Genomic DNA, 18,637 nt, shown 5'->3' on the forward strand with positions numbered 1-18,637 from the left:
AGCTGCCATTGCCCAGGTCATGATCCCAGGGTCCTGGGATCAAGCCCCACATCGGGCTCCTTGCTGGATGGTCAGCCTGCTTCTCCCTCTCCAATGCTTGTGCTCTCTTGCTCTCTCCCTCTCTCAAATAAATAAATAGAAATCTTTAAAAAAAATACAAAAAACACAGCACATTAGCAGTTTCTCTTAAAAAACAAAACAAAACTGAAAACTACTACTCAAATCAACTCCTAGAAGTTAACAGTTAACTCCTAGAAGTAAACAGCTAGATGGCTGTTTTCATGCAATACTATTTGCTTACTTCTATTTTCCCCATCTGATGTTTGGCTTCACACATATTCTGGTTAGAATAGAGAACACTTACTAGTTGATTGAAGAAGAAAGAGGAAATAGTGCGGCTTTCTGTTCTGTGAATACCTGTTGATTACCCTTCTCCCATTACCGAAAGCTAATTTCTTAATACCTACTTTGATTTTCAGTTAAAGCATAATATATAACTTTCCACTTTCCTTATAATTTCCCCTCCTTTCTAAATTGAAGCTCTGGGATTTTTCCCCCCCTTTTAAATATTTACCTGTTATATCAGTCAAGATCCATTCAGAAAACAGAAACCACACTAGGCATTTCAAAAAGAGGAATTTTAATGTAGGGTGTTTGTTACTAAAGTGATGGAGTTTTGAGGAGCCAAATGTGAGATACAAGCAAGACAGGTATTAACACAGCAGGGAGCTACTTCTAAGGGCTGGAGGAACAAAGAAAAGGGACTGTATATGGGATTGTAGTTCCTGGGGCCATCAGTCTAAGTTAAAGGGAAGGCAGACCCAACAGGTGAAACTGGAACCAGGAAAGGAAGGGACCATGTGCTGAGAGCAAGGTCTGTACAGTAGATGAAAGAGTCACAGCAACTACTAGAGATGGTTCCTAAAGAGAGAGGGGAAGAAATACTCTTTCTCTCTATCTACCCTCCTGTTCTCCATTAATACCTTCTACTGGCCAAACCTTGCCAGAATCCAGAAAACAAGGAAGCCTGGAAGGCGTAGTTCTCTAGAATACAAAACAGAGCAAGGGAGGAGTAGCAATGGATCTAGAACAAACAGGCCCAGACTGGGCACACTAAAGTGAGACCAGTTCAAACTATTCTTTCCTCTTTCCTTTCTAATTTCCAGCTTCTCACTTTCGACAGTTTTCATAGCCCAAATTCTCAAAGTGTAGACCATGAACTGGGATAAGATGAAGGTTTCTTCACTTCCAGCTCCCTACTTCTTCCATGGAACAGACAGTGCTAGAGAACAACTAACTTCAATTTTCGTCAAGACTTATAAGCTAATTCTCAATCAGGATTTTTTTTTTTTTTTTTTTTTTTTAGTGGCAAAGGACAAACCCCAAGACATTTTGACTCATAATGGATTCATTCACAGACGTATGATGCTATTATATACGAGTTAAAAAAAAAAAACACTCTTTTTTTTCTTCTTCATTCACCTCTTTTACTGGTGGCAATTGCTCTGAAAGGACTCTGGTTACATTTGTTCTAGGTTTCTCTATAATAACTTCTTGATTGGATGGATCTGAAATTCCTAGGCAAGAGAATAGAAAACACATAAACATACATTAAGAAAAACAAATCATACCAAATGGAATTAACAGTCATGTTAAAATTATGAAGAAAAGCTCTATCCCTAGTATGTACACACACACACACACACACATATCAAGATGCAGAGAATATTGTCAACAAGATGTAGGATGATGTCACCATCACTATTACCATACCTACAGGATCAACCTATATAGAGCCCCCTTCCATACATACAACTAAATGAAATTTATAAACATATTTGATATACATGCATATACAATCTGTAAAATGTAGATCCCTCTGTCATTAATTCATTTTCATGTTGATAACATAGGGTAAAAGTACAAAGTAAATTAATTTCCTTGTTCATTTAAAAATTTAAATTCTGGGGCAGCCCGGGTGGCTCAGTGGTTTAGTGCTGCCTTCAGTCCAGGGCTTGACCCTGGAGACCCGGGATCAAGTCCCACGTCAGGCTCCCTGCATGGAGTAGGCTTCTCCCTCTGCCTGTGTCTCTACCTCTCTCTCTCTGTGTCTCTCATGAATAAATAAAACCTTTAAAAAAATTTAAATTCTGAATTTAAGGATGGTTCATTTAAGAAATGGTGGTATTCATTAACACATAAATATTTCTTTTCTTAAAATGAAGAACAAAATTACATGGGTAAATATCAGCACATCAGGAAAAATTACACTATTAATAAGTATATCAATAATCCATTGGCAAAACACAAACACTGGGATAAGAAATAATCTTTAGCTCTTAAAATGGAAATATTTTCTCACCTTTCATCTTTTAGAATTAAGGAAATCTTTTCCAGGGGGGAAAAAAAAACACAGCTACAAAAACCTAATAAAAATATGCCAAAAAGAAGTCTTTCCAGGGACGCCTGGGTGGCTCAGCCGATGAGCGTCTGCCTTCAGTTCAGGGTGTGATCCCAGGATCTGGGATCGAGTCCCACATCAGGCTCCTCTCGTGGAGCCTGCTTCTCCCTCTGCCTATGTCTCTGCCTCTCTCTCTGTGTCTCTCATGAATAAATAAATAAAATCTTATTTAAAAAAGAAGAGATCTTTCCACTTTTCCAGTAAGGTTCTATTAATTATAGTTTAATTTGAAATGAATAAGTTACCATTTCTTTTGTTTTTGCTTAGATTTGATATATGATGATGAATTATAAACTTTGATGCATTTTTAAATTTTTATTTATTTATTTTTAAAGATTTTATTTATTTATGCATGAGAAACAGAGAGAGAGAGGCAGAGACATAGGCAGAGGGAGAAGCAGGCTCCACACAGGGAGCCTGATGTGGGACTTGATCCTGGGACTCCGGGATCATGCCCTGAGCCAAAGACAGACATTTAACCGCTGAGCCACCCAGGTGTCCCTGATGCATTTTTAAAAATTTTAACGTCTTAAGAATCGGCTTCTGTTTGTGTCCTGAGCAAATAAATTTCAAAATATTACTAATTCTTATCAGTAGAACTTGTGACTGATATAATCATCTGGAAGATGTGTGGGTTTTTGTTTTTTGTTTTTTCTAAATATGGTTCTATGAGCATAATCATGAGTGATTCCTCAGTAGTACAATTTTAAAAATATTCTCTAGACAGGTAAGTACGGAAATTTTAGTAGAGTTTATATATTGTGAGGAAAAGTTTTTCTCAACTCCGGTGTTACATAATCATTTTGGATTTGTTAACACTCCTGAGAACTTGATTAAAGTGTTAGACTACTCCATCCCAAATGCACAAGATGATTGCATGATAGGTGTGCACACATACATACACCCTCACACGCTCCTGGGGATTCCTAGGCCTTCTTGTACCAAGCATTCGTGAGCCCCAAGGGCCTATGGACTGTAGTTTAGGGATCCTGCTTCATTTCTCAACATTCACCACAACATAGAGAGGGCTTTAGATCAATGTTATACCATTAACCTAAAATGGCTTCTCTATGGCTTGCACTTCACTATGTCTTTTTTAAAAAAATGATACTATAAATAATTAATTATTTTTTAAGATTTTATTTATTCATTCATGAGAGACAGAGAGAGAGAGAGAGAGAGAGAGAGAGAGGCAGAGACACAGGCAGAGGGAGAAGCAGCAGGCTCTATGCAGGGAGCCTGACATGGGACTCGATCCGGGAACTCCAGGATCACACCCTGGGCCAAAGACAGGCACCAAACTGCTGAGCCACCCAGGGATCCCTCTAAATAATTAATTCTAATACTGAAATAAAATCCAGATTAATGAAAGACTTTTAAATAGGGACACCTGGGTGGCTCAGCAGTTGAATGCCTTTGGCTCAGGGTGTGATCCTGAAGACCCGAAATCGAGTCCCACATTGGGGTTCCCTGCATGGAGCCTGCTTCTCCCTTTACCCATGTCTCTGCCTCTCTCTCTGTGTCTCATGAATAAATAAAATCTTTAAAAAAAGAAAGGTTTTTAAATAAAGAAAAATGAAACTATAAGGCTATGAAAAGAAAATATGGAATATTTTAAAAGATGTGTGTCGTGATTTTTCAGAAGGACATAAAATGCAGAAACTATAACATAATTTTGCATAAAATAAATTCTGCATAACAAAAATACCATTAATAGTCAAAATAGATGTGACAAACTGGCTTGGCATTCTTTTTCAAAATGTCCGTACTTTTTTTTTTTTCTAATTAGTAGACTTTAGTTTTTAGAGCAATCTTAGGCTTACAGAAAAAAAATTAGCAGAAAAGTATAGAGTTTCCATATACTCTGTCTCTCTCTGCTTAATCAGTTCCCCTATTGTTAACATCTTACATTGGTATGGGGTGTGCGTGTGTGTGTGTGTTTGTGTGTGTGTGTGTATTTAAAGTAGGTTCTATGTCCGGCATGAAGCCCACTGTGGGGCTTGAACTCACGACTCTGACTGAGATCAAGACTAAGCTGATATCAAGAGTCAGACACTTAACGACAGAGCCACCCAGGTGCCCTAGGGTGACATGTTTTTTACATATGAGAAACTAATATTGATTATATTTAACAAAAGCTCATAGTTTACATTAGGATTCATTCTTTTTTTTAATTAAGTTTCTATTTTAATTCCAGTATAGTTAATATACAGTGTTATATTAGTTTCAGGTGTATAATATAGCAACCCAACAATTCTATACATCATTCAGCACTCATCAGAACAAATGCCCTCCTTTTTTTTTTTTAAGATTTTATTTATGTATTCATTAAGACACACACACACACAGAGACACACAGACACAGGCAGAGGAAGAAGCAGGGCCCATGAAGGGAACCTGATGTGGGATTCGATCCTGAGTCTCCAGGATCACACCCTGGGCTGAAGGAGGTGCTAAACCGCTGAGCCACCCAGGCTGCCCCAAATGCCCTCCTTGATCCCCACCACCTCTTTCACCCATTCTCCCTTGCCCACCTCCCCCTGGTAACCATCAATTTGTTCTCTTATAGTTAAGAGTCTGTTTCTTGGTTTGTCTCTTTCTTTTTCTTTTGCTTGTTTAAATTCCACATCAATAAAATCATATGGTATTTGTCTTTCTCTTACTGACTTACTTCAGTTGGCCTTATACTCTAGCTCCAACCATGTCATTGCAAGTGGAAAGACTTCATTCTTTTTTATGGCTGAATAATATTCCATCATATATCTCACACCTTCATTATCCATTCATTAATCAGTGGACACGTGGGCCATTTCCATAATTTGGCTATTAGATAAGGCTGCTATAAACATAGGGCTGCATATATCCCTTTGAATTAATGGGTTGTTTTTTGTTTTTGTTTTTGTTTTTGTTTTGTATTTTTTGGGTAAATCCTCAATAGTGTGATTACTGGATTATATGTTAATTCTATTTTTAACTTTTTGAGAAACCTCCATACTATTTTCCACAGTGGCTGCACCAGTTTTCATTCCCAACAATGGTGCATGAGGCTTCCTTTTTCTCCACATCCTCACCAATGCTTGCTGTTTCTTGTGTTGTTGATTTTAGCTGTTCTGACAGGTGTGAGATGATATCTCATTACAGTTTTGATTTGCATTTCTCTGATGATGAGTGATGTTGAGCATCTTTCCATGTGTTTGTTGGCCATCTGGATGTCTTCTGTGGAGAAATGTCTGTTAATGTCTTCTGTCCATTTTTTAATTGGATTATTTGGTTTGGGGGTGTTGAGTTTGAGAAGTTCTTTATATTTTGGATACTAACTCTTTATTTGATATGCCATTTACAAATATCTTCTCCTATTCTTTAGGTTGCCTTTTAGTTTTGTTGATTGTTTCCTTCACTGTGCAGAAGTTTTAATTTTGATGTAGTCCCAATAGTTTATTTTTGCTTTTATTTCCCTTGCCTCAGGAAGACAGATCTAGAAAGATATTGCTAGAGCTGACATCAGAAAAATTATTGCCTATCCTCTCTTCTAGAATTTTTATGGTTTCAGGTCTCACATTTAGGTCTTTAATTCATTTTGAAATTAAGGATTCATTCTTTGTGTTATTCATTCTATGGGTTTCACCTAGTGCATAATGCCATGTATCTACCATTACTGTAACATATGGAATGATTTCACTGCTCTAGAAATCTCCTATGCTCCATCTATTCACCTCTTTCCCCCTTTTCTCTTCCCTTGGCAACTATTGGTTTTATTGTCTCTATACTTTTGCTTTTTCCAGAATGTCATTTAATTGGAATTATACAATATAGATAGTCTTTTTAGATTGGCCTCTTTCATCTAGCAGTGTGAATGTAATATTCCTCCATGTATTTTTGTGGCTTGATACCTGATTTATTTTTATCATTGAATAATATTTCATTGTCTGGATGCACCATAATTCAACTGTTCACCGCTGAGGGACATCTTGGTTGCTTCCAAGTTTTTTCAGCAATTATGAATAAAGCTCCTATAAACATTAATGTGTTGGTTTTTATATGAACATAAGTTTTCAACTCATTTGTGTAAATATCTGGGAGTGTGATTACTAGATCATATACGACAATGTTTAGCTTGTAGGATACAATGAAATCATTTTCTAAAGAGGCTATACTATTTTACATTCCTATCAGTAATGAGTGAGAGTTCCTGTTGCTTCACATCCTTGTAAGAATTTAGTGTTTAGTGTTTCAGATTTTAGCCATTATAACAAGTGTGTAGTGATATCTCTTTGTTTTGCTTTGCATTCCTCTGATGACACATGACATTGGGCATCTTTTCATATGCTTATTTGCCATCTGTATATCTTCTTTGGTAAGGACTCTGTTTAGATCTTTTGTTCATTTTTAATTGAGTTTTTGTTGTTGTTTTCTTGTTGAATTTTAAGTGTTCTTTGTATATTTTGGATATAAGCCCTTTATCAGATATGTATTTTGCAAATATTTTTCTGTCTATGGCTTGTCTTTTCATTCTCTTAACTACTATACGTTTTCACTTGGCAATTTCACTTTAGAAATTTACTGTCCAGATATGCATGTGCACATTTAAGACAAAGTTCAAGGAATTTGCTGTATCATAATTTGTGGTAGCAAATATAGAGAAAAACAGAACCCTAAATGCTCATCAATGAGTAACTGGTTAATTACAGTACACATATCATTGGAGAATTACTCACCTATTTGAAAGAATAAAGTCTTTCTATATAACTGTTAATAAAAAAGAAGCTCTGCATAGTATGACAAGATTTCATGTTATTTTAACTTGGGGATATATACAAAATAGTTGTTTGTCTCTGGAAAGGAAAACTAGAAAACTAGAGTGGAAAAAGACTTAATTTTCACAATATATTCTTTTGTCTTATTAAAAGTCTTACTTTAATGTATCAACTACTATTCAAAACAAATTTTAAAGAAGAAAGTAATAAAGATCAAATAGTTAATGACATGATGGGACCACGTTTAGATTCTTAATGTCACTTTACTTTTCTACAGAGAGCTCATAAAACCAGCTAATGTAAAAAGATATTTGGGGCACCTGGGTGGCTCAGTCAGTTAAGTGTCTGCCTTCAGCTCAGGTCATGATCTCAGGGTCCTGGGATCGAGCCCCACATCAAGCTCCCTGCTCATGAGGAGTCTGCTTCTCTCTCTCTGACCCTTCTCTCTGCTTGTGCGCTCTCTCTCTCTCTCTCTCTCTCTGGGTGTCTCAAATAAATAAATAAAATCTTTTAAAAAAAGATATTTAACTCTAGAAAAATAACACTAGTTCAAGGTACAAGCTCTGCAGATTTATTTCTGGAAATAACTATCTGCCATTATGCAGCTATAGTTTGAGACTTATAAAAAAAGTTAATTATCTTATATTTATCATTTCACTTCCAAATACATTATGCTTATTCACTCAAAGTAGCATGCTTTGATGTTATACGAACCATTTGTCTATTTTCAAGATGAATAAGAAAAAAAGATAAGATTCTCAAGACTTCTTTTGCCAGTAAGCAATTCCATAGTAATATTGAAAATGAATTATCAAGCAGTTATGATAACTTTTGGAATACAATCTTTCCCCAGAAAGTTAAAAAAAATTGAAAACCTAATCCTATGTAAAGAGTAAAAGGGATCATTTTAAGGTAGTATTAGTAAGATTGATTCTAGACTAATAAATATCTTGTGGTTTTAATGAATTAAGGCATTTTTGTGTTTGTTTAGAACTCAAAATGGTCAATATCAAAATTTGGCATTGTCAAACTTTACGAGCTCTGTGAACGTGTGATAAATTATTTTATCTATTTAAATATATATTGAAAACTCTATATACTTATTAGCATTCCCTAGAGAAGTAGCTCATTTTTGGCTCATCAGTATAAAACATACTTATTTGTATGCAGTCAACACTGGTTTCCTTAAGAGTATGCCCAGATTAAGGACCTCAGTAGAGTGCAGAGGGTCACAGGAATGCCAGCTGCTAAATAGTCTCCCCCTAAAGAGTTCACTGTGGTTCATTTTACATTTCTGGTTAGTTTCCACACTGTCGCTTTCTTTCATAGAGAGTAGAGGTTGGCAGTACTTCCCTGTGACATCCACTTTCACACCCAAATTGGTCTTCATAGGCTCCCATTGTGTGCACTACAAAGCAACTTGCCTTGTTGGCAGCTCTAAGTGGGAACTACAAGTCTTTCTTTTCTTCACTGTTCTTTTCTGGCTCACAAGCAACCTCCCACCAAAAGCTGAATCTGTGGAAGAGACTACATCCAAGAGATAATACTATGAAAAAGTATGAAGAGAAGCCCAGGTGGCCACCTTGCAAATTTCCAATGTGGAAGCCTTCGACCTCTCTGCCCAAGAAACAGCTAAAGTCCTAGTGTAATGAGCTTTACAAACCCTAGGAGCCTCTTTACCTTAACTACATACGCCTCCCTAATACAATCCCTTAACCATCTAGCTAAGGAACTCTTAGAAGCCATTTGACCCCTCTTAAGACCCCCTAAGAGTACAAACAATCTTTCAGAAGATCTGAAATCTTTGATTCTTCTGAGACAAACCCTAAGTGTTCTTCTTACATCCAATTGAAGCAGCCATTGCTCTTTGTCATTGCTGGGGCTAAAGAAAAATGAGGGCCAAGAAACCTCCTGGTTTAGATAAATCTCAGATGCCACCTTTGGAAAATTTGAGGAATTGCCCAAAGAACAACTTTATTCCAAAGGAGCATTAGAAGTGCCCCATAAATCAAATCTGAGCCCACTGCAGAAGATACAATCACCTAAAAGAAATACCGTAAGGTACCATTATAGTCAAATAATGTCCTATCATTTGCTGAAATGACCAAAATAGAAAACCATCAAGTCATGACCAAAAAAAAAAAAAGAAATATATATAATAATAAATATTTCTCTCTAAAGATACTTCTATGTCTCTACAAAATCTATTGCATCATATTCAAATTACTAAGAGCACTGCCAATTTAGCTAAATTGACAATATAGTGGTAAACATCAAAGTAAAAAGTAAAATATTTAATTATCTTTATATTTTCTCTATGTATGTTAAGCCCCTGGATATTTTTAAAACATCTGGACAATAAGAAAAAAAAAAAAGCCCTCATTTTCATCACATTGTTTTGGTTACATGGACATAGTAGGCAACTCTTTCCAAGATCTTTATTAGCAAAATATGCTCCAATTAAAAGAAACACACAGGAAACCAAATGACTTGATCTTTTTTCCCCCCTTATTCTCTCTGACACAAGATTTCCAAGCAAAACATTAACTATCATGTAACTTAAGATGCATTTGGTTTCTTTAATCATCTGTTTCAAGGAAACTTTTCCCTCCTGATTTAAGAAACCGATGCTTTTGATAAGAATTGATTAAGTTTTTCTTGACGATTTCCCTCATAATCATTCTTTTCAAGGAGCCATTTATATAAAGTTATGTCACATTAAGTTAATCTTAGCTTTGTTATAAAAATATGAATTTCAACAATGAGGAAACATGTATCATATGGGGATGGTCTAGTACTTAAGACATTCTTACACCTGTCTTTTAAAATTCCATTCATATACTTTGTTCAAAAACCCACAACCATGCTTCTATAATACATTCTTATTAATGGATTTGAAGTTACTTTTATCTGCCATGCTGCTTATATAATAACAAATTTGGGTAAGGTAGAATGTTGTAGCATAATTATATATTTTCTCTGTTGATTTTATTCAATAATGGTAACCATTTCCCTCAAATATATAGCATTTGCAAATCACGAGATTGCTCAATTTTAATCTAAATGAGTCTTCTTTTTCTGAAATTGGTAATATCAAACCTTTGCTTCAATTGTTGGTCATTTGAGTTTTGTATCTTTATAATACTTCTCTAATACAATTATAATTTTGAATTAATGCTTCCCTTTAAAGGAATAAAGTTATTAAAATTTACCTAATTTCTCTAGATTCTGGTCTAGGACCAAAACAGTATGAGTCCCAAGAGGTAAGAGTCTAGATGTGTTGGGAGTCTGCTTTGTTTCTTGATCTACACTTCAGAAAAGATCTGCTAGAGATGTGGATGTGAGATGCAAAATCTTAGCCAGGCATGATGGATGAGTAGCAACACCAAGTGTCAACTGCTTGAGGCACCAAGATGTCAATCACAAATTAGGATGTCATATTGATCTACTAGATCTTTCTTCAACCCAGTCAGTTTAATATATAGGACCCTCTAGGGTTCATATTATCTCCTAATTAAATCTATTTTTCCATTCTGTCTTCTAATTTTCATATTTTCTGTCTTATATTTATATTATTTTCCTATTGGACTTTTGTCAGCTTTAGAAACCTGAAATCCACCTCAATTTTTCTTCAGATTTTCTCCAAAATTGAAAAAATTATCTACTTTATAATTTTACAGTGCTACTAAAACTTAATCTGACACAGAGAAGGGCAGTAAGCCATGCCTAATATAAAAGAAACTTCAACCCTATAACTTTTCCAACATTATTTACCCAGGCAAAATAAACACAAAAGTAAACATATTAAAATAAATGTAATTCCTTACTATGAAACTGGGTTTTAAAATTTTCTGATTGATTGTTAATCATTTGGTTCCCTCACTTTGTTTTGCAAATGCAGCCACCAACTATATTTATTGTCTTTAAAATGATACATGGTATCATGTAAAAGAGAACTTTCTGATACAGATGAAAATATTTGTAAGTAGAGATATGAACATATTTTAACTATTATGCCTTTGAATTTCACCTCTAATGTTAGAAATATTATTTTAACATACATGGCATAACTTTCTTCAAAAGGATTTTGCTAAGACTAAAAACAATAGGGATGCCTAGGTGGCTTAGAGGGTACAATTCTGGAATTCTGGGATCCAGTCCCACATCGGTCTCTCTGCAAGGAGCCTGCTTCTGCCTCTGGCTATGACTCTGTCTTCTCTCTGTATCTCTCATGAATAAATAAATAAAATCTTTACTAAAAAAAAAAGACTAAAAACTGTATAAAATTAGAATTACTTTTATAACAGTTCACCTTTATTGTGACCTACTAGACATTCTTTTAAATACATACACTAAATCATTTAATTCTCACATACATAACACATTGAAATTTGAAGCATATAACAGTAAAAGAAAACAAAGAGAAAGTTAGTTTAGACCTACACCATTATTTTGAAGATGAGAAAATGGAGTCTAAGAAAGCTAAAATATTTCGCCCAAGGTCACTTGGCTGCTACTAGCAGAAGAGGAGCTACTAGATCATCCAGTATGCTTATTTTTTCCATAAGCCAGGCTGCGTTTTTCTGAATATAAAAAAAAAAAATTTAATTTGATTTCATCTAAAGATCATTATCCAGAATTGTATTACAATGCTTTGTCAATTACAATTATAGAATTTGCCACATATATAAGATAGAAATGTAATTTTATGGTGTGTATTACATTTAACATTTATTTAAATAATTAATTTAAAGAATTCTATCATGCATTTTTTTTTTCAAGTAATGGTACAGATTCAGCAGCAAGAAGTGAAAACAGAGAGAAAAAAAGAAAAAAAAAGGGGGAAAAAAAGAAAACAGAGAGAATAGATTTACAAATTTAAACAAAAAAAGCATGTTACCTGAAATATTTCTGGGTGTCCTCAGTGATACAAATATTTCTTCCAATAATTCTTCAACATTTTTTTCCAGCTCCAAGAAAGATTTTATGAGTTGCGATAAGAATTTGAGTTTATCTAAGGAGAGGAAAAAGTTTCTTCTTTTCTGTGGGCATTCAGGAGTAACTGTGGAAAGAGATCAATACTATCATATTTGTACATTTTACTTGTTTTCTCAGTAAATATTGAAACAATCTATGTGATTCCATAAGCCATCAAAACTAATAAAATCAACAATTAAACCAAATTTGTTTTTTAAGAAATGCATATAAATCTCCTACGTGTCTTTTCTTTTGGGAAGCTGGAGAGAAACATTCTGTTTGATGCAAATATGCCAATTAAATAATTATATTGATTCTCAGAGTTATAAATAGGAATGTGATTTGTTTGTAAAATCACTTCTTATATAGTTCTATTCTTTAAAAAGTCTGGCATGACTTGAAGCTAGTCATGAGGAAACATCAGGTAAACCCAAATTGACAGAAATTCTACACAATAGCTGGTCTGTACTCTAAAAGTACACAAAACACAAAGACCAGGAAATGTTTTAGCCAAAAGGAGTCTAAAAGACATGATAACTATAGTTAACATGATTGGTATTTTACTTTATTTGATTATAAAGAACATTATTGGGTTAATTTGGTGAAATTTGAGTAAGGTCTACAATCTAAAACTAAAGCTCTTATTTCATGATTATTAATTTTCTTTCTTTTTAAAAAAATTTTCTTTTTTTTTTAAGATTTTATTTATTTATTCATGAGAGACACACAGAGAGAGAAGCAGAGACATGGGCAGAGGGAGAAGCAGGCTCCATGCAGGGAGGCGGATGTGAGACTCAATCCCAGATCCTGGGATCACATCCTGAGCCAAAGGCAGAAGCTCAACCACTGAGCTACCCAGGTGTCCCTATTTATTAATTTTCTGATATGGATAACTATACTGTGGTTATGAAACAGAATGGTCTTATTTTTAAGAAATACACACTGAAGTATATAAGGACAAATATACATAATCTATTCTCAAGGGAAAACATGGTTTTCAGAGAAAGTGGATGCAAATGTGGAAGCGTGCTAAAATATTAACATTTGAGGAATCTGAGTATTTTTTGTAATTCTGAAATTAAAAAAAATTTTAACTTAAAAGAAAAAAATGAAGAGACAAAGGATATGACTTTTTAAGACCTTACTTAGAAGCATTCCTCTGATAGCATTAAAAAGAAGTAACTTAGTTGTTCAATCTAGACTACATAACTCATGAAATCATGGTTAAAAATAACTTCGGTCTAAATAATTGTCATATCAATTTCTTTCATGAGAGCAAACCAACTTAAAATAAATAAAGGTTGATTTTTTTCCTTTTATAATTAATGCTGTTTTCTCTTATAATTAAATCACACTACCACTTGAATATAGAAAAATATCTTTAATATATCTAAAATATCTCTAAAAATACTCTAAGCATATAGAAATTAAACTGCCCTCCCCAAATGGCACTTGGGACCAAGTTTTCAAGGATTTAAAGAATTCTTCCTTTATTATTGTCACTTCTTAAAACATGTATTTAAGAACTATCTTGAGGCTTAAAGACAAATGGGAAAATTTGTAAACTCTTCTAAAGAAAGTGTAAAGTGCATTTGGTAAGAAAATACTGAGAATGCCAATTAAAAATAACGTAAGGTCTGGTGACTCCAAGTGAAAAAACATTGCCTTCATCACATGGATTTAAAAGGTACGTTCCAAAAACAAACCAATTTAATGGGTGATTCACTTCACTCAGTCAAACTTTTAAATGCTGGCATCAGACTTTTAACCATAGGATAGAGGTTTTTACTGAGGGTAAAAAATGTCATGGTACCTTTGCAGATGATTTGAGAGAGACCTGTCAGCCAATTTAAACTGGAATTTAGTCCTGTTCTTAAAGAGCAAAGCAAGGAACACACACACACACACACACACACACACCCATGAGTACCTACAAAAACTATTTCATCTCTAAATTGATGTTAGACCCACATACATTAAAGTCTATCTCTAAACAGCCCTGCTCACACCCATCATTCTTCCACAGGCGTGCTAGAGAACACAAACATGTACAATCAGCATCCAACTAAGATTTTGCCATGAAAATCATGATCCAAAAATGAAAGAAAAGAGAATAAATATATTGTGAATCATTTAGCTGTTGCTCGATTCTCATTTTGCCTGTTTGATTTCTTTTAAGCTTTGTTCATGTGGTTGGAGGGACTGATTTAGCTTTCTAAATCTTAACCATGTCCCTTTGGAACTAAATTATTTATAAGCAACACTTTCAAGACTTTAAGAATTCTTCCTCATTCTTTAATAGTTAGAAATTAAGAAGGTTTCGTGCAGCTCTATTTTAATTAGAATTACTGTATTTATAAAGTAAATAAAGAAGTACCCCTAGTCCCAAAAAATCTTTAAGAGTCAAAACACTATACCCTGAGTGCTACTTGTTTAAAAATTATATAGGGTCTGAGGATTCTATATGAAGAGGTCTTACCTTCATGACCTGGATTTAGAAAAATCTTGTATTCCAGAAGTTAAACTTTAGTGAATGGTAAATCTATTTCCATTCAATGCATCTTTATAACTTAATAATGAAAGAGGACAGAATAATATGTATGACCTAAATCTAATCATTTTTGTTCCAAAGAAGCAATGATTATGGTAGTGGTCCATTAATTAGCAGTCCTTATTTCCTATTACTATTAGCTCAGTGTTCTCCCAAGGGCTACTGTGAAGGTTCTTAATTTATGGAAAAATAATTCTGTGATAAATTCATTTTGTGAAGGTCCAATTAAAGCAAAATTAAACACAAAGGATGAAATAGCATAGCTCAAACTTGTCTTATTTTCCCCACAGTATCTCATAGGACTAGAGTTCTAATCATCACATCTTAGGTCATAATTTCTATTTGCCTATACATACCTATTTTTCTGTTCCTTAGACTCTTCACTGTCAACCAAATTAGGAAAGGATTTCCCCTGTACATTTATTTTCACTCAATTAATCTTTCTTTCCTTCTTCTTTCACCATTCTGTTTGTTCCTCCCCTCCAACTCACCTTCCTAGAAAACCTTATCTGGATACAGTCTATTCACTTTCCCCTTAAACTAATCTGGCCTTTCTCTGTTCTTTCTTAAACACTATGCAAGTGTCTTCCTTCAGGAAATTTTGGACATACAGGCTTATACACAGGCAACTATGTTTAGCTGGCCACCAATCATTGGCATAAAATATGTGAAATAATGATTTTCACTCTATTACAGGATGAGCTCTATGGTTCTTAGAAAATACGAAATTCTCCTAAATCCTAATAATATTATAGATAAAAGTTAAATTGGCATTTTAGGGTAAGATTTTAATTTACCATCAACTAACAAAGAATAAGTCCATGTTGAGGGTATTTTTTTACTCCCCTATGTTATTTTAATAAAAATTTTTCTAAAACATAATATAAAATTCCTTGCTTTCTTAGTGTTTAGAACATAACTTAAAGTTTTCTTCATGACAGAGCTATGATAAAAGTTACTTTTTATGTGCTGCACTGAAAAATGAATGTCTGTCCCTCATCAAAAGGCATATCCCAAAATTCATTTGAAAAGGATTCTATGGGGCAGCCCCGGTGGCGCAGCGGTTTAGCGCAGCCTGCGGCCCAGGGTGTGATCCTGGAGACTTAGGATCGAGTCCCACGTCGGGCTCCCTGCATGGAGCCTGCTTCTCCCTCTGCCTGTGTCTCTGGCTCTCTCTCTGTGTCTCTCATAAATAAGTAAATAAAATCTTTAAAAAAAAAAAAAGAAAAGAAAAGGATTCTATGATCAAATAGCTTTAGGAATCACTACATACTAAATGCTACTTAAAGTGGCTCACAATGCAAATTAGAATATTAAACACTTTAATTTTATAACAATGTAAATTAAAAAAAAACAATGTTTCTCAAACTTTTTTGACCAATGAACACCAGTTTACCAACAAATATATTAACTTTTGGGATTTTTCTCAAACAGCAATGCTGTTGAGGGCACACTGCTCTAGACCACAGCACTCCTTGAGAACTGTCTACCTTGTAGTCTTTCCTCCCATTTTAGATCTCTAGTGGAGGGTTCTTGTTGCTATTTGACTGATTTTACCAGTGTATTTTTTCACTTGTAAACTATGCTCCTGACAGCATCATAGTATTCTGCAGACCTCTTTGAGAAACTAATCAAAGCCTCCTAAATCCCTATAATTAACCCTTTCCCTTTGTTGAAAAACAACAAAAAGCAACTACAAAAACACAGTTTCAGGGATAAACAGAACTATCCGAAGTCCACTGTGGCTGTCATAGGGCTTCTGTGGTCCAGGAACTCCTGATTTGTTAAAAATGCTTAACCCTTGGCCATCACCAAGTGCCTTTTAAGCAAGTGCCCCAACTCAGTTTTCTGCCCATTGGAGTTTGAGACCACTGCCTGAGGGGGCCATGAATTCTAGCTAAAAATTTTTATGGCAGAAAATTACTCTCTAGGCATCAGAAAATCTGGGGATTTTGGTCTTAGCAAGTCAACCAAAGAGGTGCTATTATGTAAAAACATTAGTAACTTAAAAAAGAAATGTTCCTTTTTTTTCTGATTCCTGATTTTTAAAAAATTCTGGAGGGAATATGGAACAATTGTAGGAAATTTCTAAGAGCATATCCTACACATTTGCCCAGGCAAAAGAACTGCTCCTAGGAAAACACTCAAAGAAAAGTTGTAGTTTTATAGGTTCTTTCATCACAAATGTGAAAAGATTTCCATGAGGCCAGAGATTATTTCCAGTGTATTTTCACCATAATTTGTCAAGAATACAGTATAATTTCTTACACGGAGTGGACACTATAAAAAAAAACTGGTTAAAGAAATAAATGTATAAAATACCACAGGTCCTAGGAATATCTAGGTTTGACTTAGAACAATGACAGATTTTATACCTATTCCTGAAATGCATTTTCAAAACAATAAATATAGATCTAAGCCTGGGAATAAAGAAACAAATATATATTTAAATAAATACAGTATTATATAACACTCTTTTCAGTAGTTAGACAAAAGAAATTTGGAGATTATTTCTAAAATAGAAAATGTGTGCAAAAAATATAAAATCAATGATAAGCTAGGAACTTGATAGAGCATATTGATACAAATGACTCTAAAATAGGATTTTTTGGGATCCCTGGGTGGCGCAGCGATTTGGCGCCTGCCTTTGGCCCAGGGCGTGATCCTGGAGACCCGGGATCGAGTCCCACATCAGGCTCCTGGTGCATGGAGCCTGCTTCTCCCTCTGCCTGTGTCTCTGCCTCTCTCTCTCTCTCTCTGTGTGTGTGTGACTATCATAAATAAATAAAAAATTAAAAAAAAATAAAATAGGATTTTTTGTGTGTGTTTTAAAAAAATTTACAGCATACTTCAGGTAACATTATGTGTCAACTACATTCAAGTTTTTTAAAAAAGAGTATACTTTAGAAAAATATTATAGGATGAAATAATAGTCACATATTCATAGAACTATTGTTCTAAAATTAAATGAAACCCTTTCTCTTCTCTCTCCAAATATATATCTATATATAGATATATCTCATAATATACATCCATATGGATGTATCACTCATAAAGAATATAGACTATAGACTCTACACTGAAAGGTGTTTTGCATCTCATGACTAACAGTCATAATATTAATTCCATTCTCTTGTAGCAAAATTAGGGACATTGAAAATAAATCTTGAGGGACATTAGGGCTCCTCACATTTGATCCACAACAAAGCAGTATTTGGAGTAATTATCAAAGTCCAGCTAAATCAGACAAACCATAAAAGTACAGGTAGTTGCTGAAAGCACACGTATTAGTTTTCAGAACCATTAGCAACAGAATTCTTGTTAATAATAGCATTAAGATACAGGAGAAAATGAGAAGCTCAAAAATCAGATAATCTGAAGCTGACGGATCAGTATAATAGGATAAAAGAAACACATTTCAGTTTTCCCAAGAAAAATGAACACTAGCCACTCTATTGTCTGTAAATGGATCCATTTTCAGTGAGGAAGTTTTCTTGGTGCCACCGGAAAAATGATGTAAAAAAGAGGTAATGCACAAAAGCTACTGGAAGTCTCATTATTCCAGATGAAGTTCATGACACAATCCAAATGGAATATATTTCTTCCAGTAAAGAAAACTTGTTAACAATATTACAATAAGAAGTCAGCAGGGACCACAGAGGAACAAATAATAAGCAGTACTTTTTCCAGTACCCAAGTTACTTCCCCAAAGCTGATGGGACTTTGGAGCAAACTGTTATTCCAGAGGCCAGAATGAGTGTGGTGCCTCCTTGAGTGCCAGCTTCCACGAAGCCACATTGAAGAGGAAGGAACAGAATGCAAACACTATGTCCCCAAGTGTGTAAAAAATCTTCTTTGTCACATTAGCCTAATAAGTACATGGAAAATCAGAGG

The 18,637-nt window shown here is 34.5% G+C and overlaps 1 protein-coding gene across 1 annotated transcript in view; it reads right to left on the reverse strand.

Annotated features, from left to right (window-relative positions):
• The window catches only part of KIAA0825 (KIAA0825 ortholog), a 391,927-nt gene that overhangs the window by 274,249 nt on the left and 99,041 nt on the right, over positions 1–18,637 (reverse strand). Inside the window, exons 6-7 of the mRNA XM_055312867.1 lie at positions 12,116–12,277; positions 1,483–1,577 (exon numbers count right to left, since the gene is read on the reverse strand). Of these exons, the coding sequence (XP_055168842.1) occupies positions 1,483–1,577; positions 12,116–12,277 (257 nt within the window). The remainder of the gene's footprint in view (positions 1–1,482; positions 1,578–12,115; positions 12,278–18,637) is intronic.

Source organism: Nyctereutes procyonoides, unplaced genomic scaffold (assembly GCF_905146905.1).
Source record: "Nyctereutes procyonoides isolate TBG_1078 unplaced genomic scaffold, NYPRO_anot_genome, whole genome shotgun sequence".
NCBI classification, from domain to species: Eukaryota; Metazoa; Chordata; class Mammalia; order Carnivora; family Canidae; genus Nyctereutes; species Nyctereutes procyonoides.